At 37.9% G+C, this 10,326-nt stretch overlaps 1 protein-coding gene across 1 annotated transcript; it reads left to right on the forward strand.

Annotated features, from left to right (window-relative positions):
* The first annotated feature begins 227 nt into the window (after positions 1-227).
* On the forward strand, positions 228-3,054 carry LOC149005439 (protein kinase PINOID-like). Its single transcript, XM_089169168.1, has 2 exons — positions 228-1,430; positions 2,106-3,054. Exons 1-2 carry the CDS (start codon positions 871-873, stop codon positions 2,899-2,901), a joined length of 1,356 nt encoding a protein of 451 aa, XP_089025294.1. The 5' UTR covers positions 228-870; the 3' UTR covers positions 2,902-3,054.
* The last annotated feature ends 7,272 nt before the right edge of the window (positions 3,055-10,326 follow it).

Consider the following 10,326-nt stretch of genomic DNA (forward strand, 5'->3'; position numbering starts at 1 on the left):
CCTGTAAAATCCACGTCACCAGAAAATATAAAGGCTGTATCAACTGTAGCAGTAGTACTGTGGCTGCCAACAGCACACGAGCGAAGGGTTGTTACTCACGTGTCAATTTAACCATGGTTAACTACGTGACCATGGTTAACATTATCTTGTTCTTCTCCTTCTATGACGTGGTTAAGTTCGTTCTGTATGCTCGGAGTATAAATTCCCACCAGGCCACCATCGTTATTTTCTAACAAAAATCCGGAGAGAAACGAAAACTGCCTTTCTTTATCCTTTTGCAACTGATTTCGAAAACGAAGTGTGAGTGTGTGTGAGAGAAAGTGTTGCAGAGAAAACTGCGATTCTTGGCTTAGAATGTGCAGAAGATGTGGAATAGGTGGTTTTAATGGAGACGCAGACGATGTTCGTGGAATTTCAATGTGTTCCTGATTGAGAAAGCTACTTGGTTTCGAGTATTTGACGGTTCATTTTCTGTGAACGGATCTTGATTAGGTTTTCATTGGTGGAGACGAGAATTTCCAATTCAAAAGGAACGGTTGTTCGCTTCTTTTGAAGAATCCTAGTCTTTTCTTTTGGCTTTTGTCCTGGCCTTTGCCCTTGTTGTGCTGTCACGATCTTTTGGGGGTTTTCCTGATTGCTTCGTATCTGGTTCGAGAACGAGCGGAGGAAACAATAAAATCCAGTGTTATCCTCTGTTTCTGAATGTTCTTTGGTTCGTCTTCTTTGATTCTCTCGTTGTCTAGCCTTTCTGCTTAGAATATCCTCTGCTTTTTCTGATTTTTTATCAAATAAGTTTTGGGAAATGCTATGTAGTTATAGTGCTTTCAGAATCTATAAACGTGTTGAAGTTTTCAAGCTGAGGTCGTTCCTATGTTTTTACAAGAGTCGGACAGTGAGATTAGTTTTGAAACTCTTAATTCTAGCCAGTGCTCGATGGCTAGCGAAAGTTGTAGTAGTTTTTATCGCCTTTCATTGGATGCTCTTGAAATCCCAGCGAAGACGCCATCTCAGTCTCCGGAGAATCTCAACTTGAAGCCTCACAGGTCGTCTGATTCTGCCTGGGAAGCTATACGTTTTGCTTCTTCTCGCCGAAAAGAAGGGTTAAGCTACAGAGATTTCAAGCTTGTTCGTCCTATTGGGAGTGGCGACCTTGGGAAGGTCTACCTCTGCCGACTTAGGAGCGAAGGGAGCGATTTTTACGCCATGAAAGTGGTGGATAAAGAAACCTTGGCATTGAGGAAAAAATCAGAGAGGTCTGAAACTGAGAGAAGGATTCTGAAGATGTTGGATCATCCATTCTTGCCGACTTTGTATGCCGAATTCGATGCTTCACATTATTCTTGCGTAGTCATGGAGTATTGTTCAGGTGGTGATTTGCATACTCTCAGACACAGACAGTCTGGGAAACGTTTCTCGTTGAGTTCTGCGAGGTACTGAAAATTTCCTTTTCCTCAAATATGTTCTTTTCTGTTTTCATATTAACGATTGAACGTTTCTTCAAGAAGTGCTTGTTCATGTTTATATTCTGTTCCAGGTTTTCTTGACTATTTTAAAGTTACATTGTCTGCTACTCGATTTAGTACTGGGATATTATTATTAAAAATTCAGGAAAGCTGCATTCGTTTACAGTAAGAATTATTTTTATTGATCAGCAAAAGGTGAAAACTTTCTCTGTTGTGTTCTCCACCTCCCACTGAAACTGTTTATTGGAAATGTATTCTGAATAATCATCTTTTAACCATTCACCAAAACCATAGTATACTGTTGACTCCTCACCTGGTGTTTCTGCAAGTACCAAATTCTTGTTAACCCAGAACTCTCTTTCTCTGCTTCATACTTTGTGGTCTCTTTTAATGAAAATTTCCCTTTGTCTTTTTCATTTTTTATGAAACTCTTCTTCTCTGCATTTATGTTGTCATGAGTAAAAATCGCTTTCTTTGTCTGTCTGCCTCTGGTGATTGCAGAATATTTTCAGCTTTCCGGCTGATACGACCGCTATTTTTGCATATATATTTCTTCTCTTTGTTTGGTTGGATTATTTTGATGATCTCTGAGTCAACTCGGACGATTTAGCAACTAATTCCGGTTCTCGTGGTTTTGTTCAGGTTCTACGCGGCGGAGGTTCTTCTAGCGTTGGAGTATCTTCACATGCTGGGAATCATTTACAGAGATCTCAAACCCGAGAACGTGTTAATCAGATCGGACGGTCACATCATGCTATCTGATTTTGACCTCTCACTTTGCTCTGATGCAATACCAGCGGTTGAATCTCCTGACTCTTTCTTCCCTGACCTCACTACAAGCTCATCATCTGACCTCTCATCAGCCGGCGAAGTCCCATCACTCCGTTGCCTTCCGAAATGGTTCTTCCGGTCACGTAAGGTTCGTACGGTGGCAACTTCATGGCAGTTCGTCGCCGAACCGGTAAGTGCCAGGTCATGCTCCTTCGTTGGGACCCACGAGTACGTCTCACCAGAGGTCGCTGCTGGTGAATCACACGGTAATGCTGTGGACTGGTGGGCCCTAGGGATCTTCATATACGAGCTGATCTACGGACGCACGCCTTTCTCGGGCCCGAATAACGAGGCTACACTGCGAAACATATTAAAGAAGCCCTTGTCCTTCCCAACTGGATCACCGTGCAATACATCCGAAATGCACGCACGACATCTCATCTCGAAATTACTATTCAAAGATCCTTCAAAGAGATTAGGCACAAAAAGAGGGGCTGCTGAGGTGAAAACCCATCCTTTCTTCAAAGATATTAACTTCGCTCTCGTACGGTCGTCAATGCCACCGGAGACTACCGGTTTCCGGCGATCTAAGACGACAACGACGTCGGGGTTTTGCAAGTCTAGGTTGAAGTCGACAACTACTAAAACAGATTTTGAGTACTTTTGAAGTTCATAGTCAGCAACGTGGCACAATGGTGGTCTCTGTAAATTTTATTTACGGTTAGGATTGCCCTGTATGAGGGGTATATCTAGTTACCTATGTCAAGGAAGTTGAGATTAGATTACAAGTTACCTACATATGAAGGGCAAAAGGGCAAAAGGGGAACAAAATTTTCAAAATCTCTTACCTTTCAATTTTTATTTAATATGACTATAGAAATTATATGAAAAATCAAATTCCATCAGCCTATGCATTTCTAGTGGCAAGAAATGCACTACGTAGTAACAAAACTATCCATTAGAAATTCAATTTTCATCACTTGAAAGAAAAAAGTGATGTGAATCGTGGAGCCCATCATTGTTAATCCGAATACTCAAGTCATGTCGTACAATTAAGTTAGGACAGTTATGTGCAAAGAGGGACTTGACTAGGTTTTTGGTATTTCTAGTCAAATCTAAGTCTCATACAACAGTCTAGTGACATGATATTCATATAATTTAATGCAATTACATAGAAGTGCATGTGGAGGTGTTGTATGTCTCAAATATATCTAGGTCTTGAACATGACTTGGGATCGAACTTTGGTGAGTTTTGTTTAATGAGTTGGATTTTGTCCACTTGTTTTAATAATGAGCTGAACAATCACAAATTAATATAAAAATTATTAATTGGTGGTTGTTATTATATAAACTAATGGTGGCTGATGTGACACTATTAACATGACATTTCTCTTTTTCCTAATTGATATTGAAAAATTATTTCAATTTATTTTTTAGATAAACTGGTATACTTATTTATTAAGAGATAAACCACTGAGTCACTCTATAACCTAAATTATCAAACATTGGTAACCGTGACAAACTAGGAGGTATTATGTTAACACAACTTCTTTTGCTATTCGCTGCCATATTAGCTTCTCTAAATGTGTGAAAGCTTAGGTTGCATTTATTTGCAAAGGTGGGGTGAAAAAAAAAAAGGTGACAAAAAAAACATATGGATCCCATGTGTAATAGGATGAGGGAGAAGGGGAAATGAAAAGAACGATATTTGTAGGAAAATGTTAAATGTGGGTTACATTTTTTGATTTTTTACGCTCTTTCACACAATTCTACATATTTTGGGATTTTTATTTGTGGTAGCCGACGCTAAAGGTCAAGAGGCTTTACAAAAAAATCGAACGGTTGGGATTAAAAATGCGATCGTATGAATGTAAGTACAATTTTCCCTTTTTACCTTCAAAGGTTTTCTATTTTAGAAATTTATAAAATCAAACCTTGATTCCTTTCTCTCCATCTGCAATGACGACGAACTCTTTCAGAGTTGTCCTGTTTCGATTTGATGCGATCCTAGATAGCAAACCATGCCTGTATATCTTACGGTCCTTATCTCCGTCAAAGAAATCAAATGCCCTTGTGGAGTAACGGGCAGTTGGGCTTCAAAGTCTCCAGACCAAAATAGAGTAAATTGGCTTCCAGGGGCGGACCTGCATTGGGGCCGGGGGGCCATCCCCCCGGATTTTTTTAAATTTGTTATAAATTCTTTAATTTTCTGGTTTTTATGCTAATTCTTTTATTTTTCTTCAGCTTTTTCTCTTTTTACATGTGAAATGTCACTATTTAGCCCCCCATATTGAAAACCATTTTTAAAGGTAATATAATGGATATAAATGTCATTCCAAATTAAAAACTAGTTCCTCAATCCCTATTTATTCTCCCCTTTCTTCTCTCTCATGTTTTCTTCCTATTTATTCTCTTATCTTTTTATAAACCTGGATTAAGGAAAATTTTTGAAAAAAAATCTTATTAGGTATTCAAAATTTCATTCCTAATTAAAAATTAACTCCTCAATCCCTATTTATTCTCTCCTCTCTCATATTCTCTTCTTATTTATTCTCTTCCCCTTCTATAAGTATGGGTTAAGGAAAAATTGGAAAAAAATCTTCTCCACAATTATATATTCTTTCTCTTTCTCAATTTATTTATCGTTTCTATTTTTTTATTTTTTTTATTTGATTTTATACTATTTGTTTCTTTATTTCTTCTACAATTTTTGTTATTTGATTTTATATTATGAATAAAATGTCTATAGTTAGTAGGTAAAACTACCATTGGTTTGCATCTACTAATAAAGAAAATTTTGGTTTGCATATGACTTTCTAGGGTTGAATTCATTTTTTTTTTTGGCTTTAAATTATCTATATTTGTAAAAAAAAATTATTATTAATAATTTACCTATTTTTTCAAATGTGCGGGCCCTACAAAATAAGCATTAGTGCTTCCCAATGGGAAGGTTATCTGGACTTTTATTCTTCGGCCCCCCTCACTTTTGAATCCTGGATCCGCCCCTGTTGGCTTCAGAGATGAACAGAAGGAACGGAAACAGCTAACGATCCTCCGTTGATCTAATCAAAAGCGTTAAGTAATTTATATCCAACCTAGAACATTAACTTTTCCTGATCAGAAAGACTGTGCGAGCTTCAATGACTCAATTAGGTTTTTGAAACCCTTAATTTCTCAGATTCATCTCCTCACGAGCACATATATCAGATTTAAAACAATTTTGTTGTGTCTTACTTCATTAGCTCATGTGGGTTCTCACCCATAGCAGCGATCTCTGCATCCAATAAAATAAGGTTTGAATCAATAGCATGACTGGACATGATTCTCACCCTCCTTAGAAATTATGGTTTCAACAGTCATCAAAATTGCCTAGCTTTGCTCCTCTCCAACCCAACGGATACCCTTATACTGAAACTAGAGTTCTTCCATTCCATCCTCTCCAAAGAGCCATGGGTCTTGTAAATTTCTAAAATAGAATAACTTTGAAGGTAAAAAAAGAAAATTGTATTTATGTTCATTCCTCGCATTTTTAATCCCAACTGTTGGATTTTTTTGTAAAGCATAGTGAAATCTCAACCATTAGTGGCAAAGCCAATCAATCACGGTTGCCTCAAATAAAAATCTACATATAATTTGGGGTTATGAAAATGCATAGGCTAAGAAACTCAAAATGCCACATCACCAGATAACTCCAACTTTCTCACCCCATCAATCAAATAAACTACACTTTTATTTTTTTCCACATTTTTTCTCTCCCAACCTTTATTCTAGCAAATAAATGCGGCCTATTAAGTAAATGTAGAATGTGAACCCTTCCTATCCAAAAAGGAAGGAAAAGCAAAAAAAAACCTACTTTGATTACAAAAACCACATCATCTTTGTATTGGATGCAGAAGTCAAAGATTTATGATTTCTTGGACCACCCACATCGGACATCTTGTGTTCAGAACTTCAAATTGGTAGGCCTTCCTCCCTTGCAGCCTTGTCTTATGACCTTTTGTCATTATCTATTTAATACCAGCTCGTATGATCTCCATCTGGGGTCAAAAATAAAAGAAAGGACAAAAAGAAATGGAAAAAACTCAAATTCTCAAACCTCGAAACCATGCTTTTCACATCATAATCTTTGTTTAATGCAATCTTTGAAGAAGTGGACGATGATTAAAAGCTTTTTAGTTTTTAAAGAAGGAACCATGTGAGAGGAGAGAAAGGAACAAGAAGAAGAAGAAAAGAGAGTATCTGTTCACTGCAGAAAGCGAGCTTATCAAGGTCGAGGTTGGAAGAAAAAATACGGATTAAAATTTTCAAATACTGTTGAGATAGAGCCAGAACTCAGAAGGGCCAGTGGGGGAGACCGCCGTGGACGTGGTGGTGCCATGGTGGTGGTGGGGGAAGAACAACACTGGAAAGAGAACACATGCACTGCTCATATTACCTTCCAACCAGGCAACCATACCAGCTTTCTTTAAAGCACAGTCCCTTTCCTTCTTGTCCTTCTTCAGTCTTCATTGTCCCTCATTAATCTCTTTCTCTCTCTAGCCCTCTTAGCCACTGGGCATTTCTTAAATGGCCCACATGTCCAACCCTTGGTCTTGTCCTTGTTCAAGCCTGGATGGCTGGGTTGTCGCTTGAGCTGGAACCAGGAGTTTATGAACGAATCTCCTATTTATTATCAAAAGACTGGGATATAAAGAGAAGAGAAGACAGCACAACCCCACAATGGTTCTTAATGTAGGTGCTATGAAGTAGCAAGAAAAGGTAAAAGCCACTACAAATATAGGTGGGTTCCTTCTGCAATGTACATTTGGCCAAAAAAAGATTCAGTTTTGATGTTACAAGTTACAACAATCATGCATGGTTTAAAGAGAGCTTATGATGATCTTTACATGGAAACGCTTCACTAGTTCCCACCTCCCATCATCTCTTTGATTCCAAAAAACTGAGAAGCAGCCAAAATGATTAAGAGATGACATATAAGAGACACAGAAAGTTACAAAAGTGAGTAATAATGGAAAAGAAAACTGTTTATAAGAAATTGATTACAAAATAAGGCTATAAAGAAGAGGTTTTGATGATATGCTTATGATGGTAAAATAGGCTAACAAAGTCATCTCTTGAGTGATTTCTCCTGTCTTTCTTGGGAAGTAGCTTAGCTTATTAATATAATCTTTTTCTCCTGAGTTTGGAATTTGGGTTTTATTATTTTAATCATGATCTGAGTGATGAAGAGCTTAGGGAGGAGCTTTAATCAATGTGAGCCAACTAAGGTATAGCAAAGCAAGCTAATACTGTATTTAAAGTTGACTAATTAGTTCACTAGCTAAAGGCATTTCACACTTAACCAGTAAATATACTCTGTTCACCAATCTAAGTGTGGAAACTGGAAAGAGGTCCCCTACTCAAATCTCTCTGGACAAGTTTCTCTATTTAGCAATATAAATTCTGAGAACAGACAGAATATTATCAACATGACCATGCCTCCTCGAAAAGTCTCCTGTTCACAACTCATTCACCAACAATTGTCCCCCTCTTGGTTAATTTCTTTTTAAGAAAGAGAAGTTTGGGAAATGTGTGTCAAGTGTTATTGCTGTGGAGTTAAGCATTTGATATAAATGGGGAAGGATTAAAATATAAGGAAGTACTCAGATTAAGTATGGTTGTTAATTGTTAATGACTTGTGCTAATGCCTTATTTTACCATAAAAAAGTACTTATACCTTATGGATAGAAATTAAGAAATTCAGTCTAAGATTGTCTAATTCGTTGTTAAATGGATAATGAATGTCAATGTACTTATAGAGCAGTGGTGGCCAGTTCTTATATACAGAACAAAGATAAAAGGACGTTATGTATAAACCTGAGTTTCTTCACATCTTTTCATTCCTGGGTCCATTGCGAAAATCTCTCTATTTCATCTCATCTTGAAGAGCAATGGACCACTTGACCTTATATTATATTATGAATTAGTCTTTATTTTATTTTATTTTATTTTTTTGGCCAAACACAGAAAAGGAAATGCATTCAAAGAAATAAGTCTGGGGAAATTCTCCTAGCCGAAACACAGTACAAAGAGTCAAGACCTTTAGGTGATTGCATCTACAAAACTTTAGACAAACCTAAACAACAGGCCCCCTAGCCAAGAAATCCGCCTCAGTATTCGCTGTTCTAGAAATATGTAAGACAACACAGTTGTTAAATCTCATCAAAGGGATCTTAATAAGCTGAAGTAAGTTAGAACAATGCCAATCTAAAGCACTAGAATCATCATGTAGACTAGAACATGTAAACTAGAGACCACAGCCTGACAATCAAAAAAGAGCTTGATATTCATGATCTCTATAGTAAAGGCCACTTGAATGAGGTCGAATATCGCTTTCAGCTCCACTTAAATCAGTATTTATTAATGAAATAACCCCACCCAAATTTGGACTAACCATTCCAAGATCCATAGCTTTACGGTGAGATAAAAGTCCACATAGTTACACCAAATAACCCTTTGAATAAAAAGAAAAATCAAATAACGTGAGTGGTGAGAATACACCGACCAAGTTGCCCTTTTCTGCTGACCAAAATTAATAAATGCAGTTCAAAGCAGAAGGCAAGACCTATAGAAAACTAGGATCCTTGAGCTGTATATGATGGAGAAATTAATGGCATTTGACGAGCTCAGGTGGTTAATTACAACTGCAACAGGAAACTGAGACTTTAGAGGGCCAGGTAGGGTGTCACTAGGCACAAGTTACGGTGTGGGTTTGTGGTATTATCCACGGCAACGTGATTACCATTTACTACGTTCCGCGTGGAAAGCCGACTTTGCCAGAAGCCACTGACCATTCTGGTCTGACCGCCTCGCACATTGGACGCCACCGCCACAGCACCAGCACCAGCACCACCCACCACCGTCCTCCGCTCATCACTTTCTCATAATTTCTTGAGTTGACTAATTGATTAAACATCCCTGTGACTCTGCCCGAGGTTGTGGCGCAACAGTTGCTTTCGTTGACAAAACATGAATTGGATTACGTAAGTTTGGGTTTGGAGAGATTATTTAAGAATTTTTCCATGTTTCCTGAGCAAGAAGAAGCGTCTACTTTTGCTTTCTCGTGGATGCTGCAAACTTTTTTCAAGGTTTTTAAGCTTCTGCTGAGTTAACCCCACGTGTGGTGAATATGGAATTTCTTTTCCCAACAATAGGCAAAATAAAGCTATCCATCGAAAGAGCTGTTACAAGATGAAGCATTTGCATTACATTATTGAACAAAGTGTTGATTATTTAATCAATCATCGACGGCCAACCCAGCTGAAAGGGATTTTTATTTGCGGCAGCTATCCGTGGTGATTCGATCGCATCATCATATTTTTATTCAACGGTTTGGATTTAAAAACTCAAGAGTATTATATGTAAATAGAATTTTTTTATTTTACATTTTATGGGTTTTATAGTTTATAAATTTACAACTCAAGCCCCCGTTATGTACCCGACTCTTAAATCCAGTTTTTCAAAACTTCACCGGAGTTAGGTATTAGTGTTTTGACACTTTCTTCTCCTTTGGGAGTTGTATTTGTTAAATGGTGTGGGGGCTTCAGATCGGCCGGAACCCTCCGACTTAGTGACAATTTCTGGTAAAAAAAGGCTACACAGAAAAGAATAGATAGACCAACGGCAGTACAACTGTGAAACTCAGCCCTAACCTTGACCCGGAAACCCTATTGTTTGTAAGTCCGACAACCCGAAGTAAAGCAAGAAGCCAACTATAGGTCATCTCAGTGGAAGACTTGGTGTTTGGCTTAGAATTCATGAGTGTTGATGACAGTATTCCATTTATGGAAACTGCTCCCTTATGAAGATGGATTTAGTTGATGAACTTGGAGTACTCTCTGACTTAGTTCGAAGGCATTTCTACATACTAGGTAAGCCACTTGGTGTGTGTGCAAAACCCCTTCAAGTTTGGATTTGATCTGAGCCTTTAATTCCCTATTTTGGACTTGTTGTTCTGCTTGGTCGACTGCTTGGTCAATTGGGCCAATTGACCAACTGGTTCTGTTTTGCTGATTAGGTCTTTGCTTGCTCTATTTAAGTCCAATCTCGAGTC

Source organism: Hakea prostrata, chromosome 9 (genome assembly GCF_041222555.1).
Source record: "Hakea prostrata isolate BN-2017 chromosome 9, UWA_Hpros_2, whole genome shotgun sequence".
Taxonomy (NCBI): domain Eukaryota; kingdom Viridiplantae; phylum Streptophyta; class Magnoliopsida; order Proteales; family Proteaceae; genus Hakea; species Hakea prostrata.

Coding starts and splice junctions, on each gene's coding strand:
- LOC149005439 (XM_089169168.1), top strand. CDS start 871: ATGTTTTTACAAGAGTCGGACAGTGAGATTAGTTTTGAAACTCTTAAT. Junction 1,431..2,105: donor TTCTCGTTGAGTTCTGCGAG/GTACTGAAAATT, acceptor GGTTTTGTTCAG/GTTCTACGCGGCGGAGGTTC.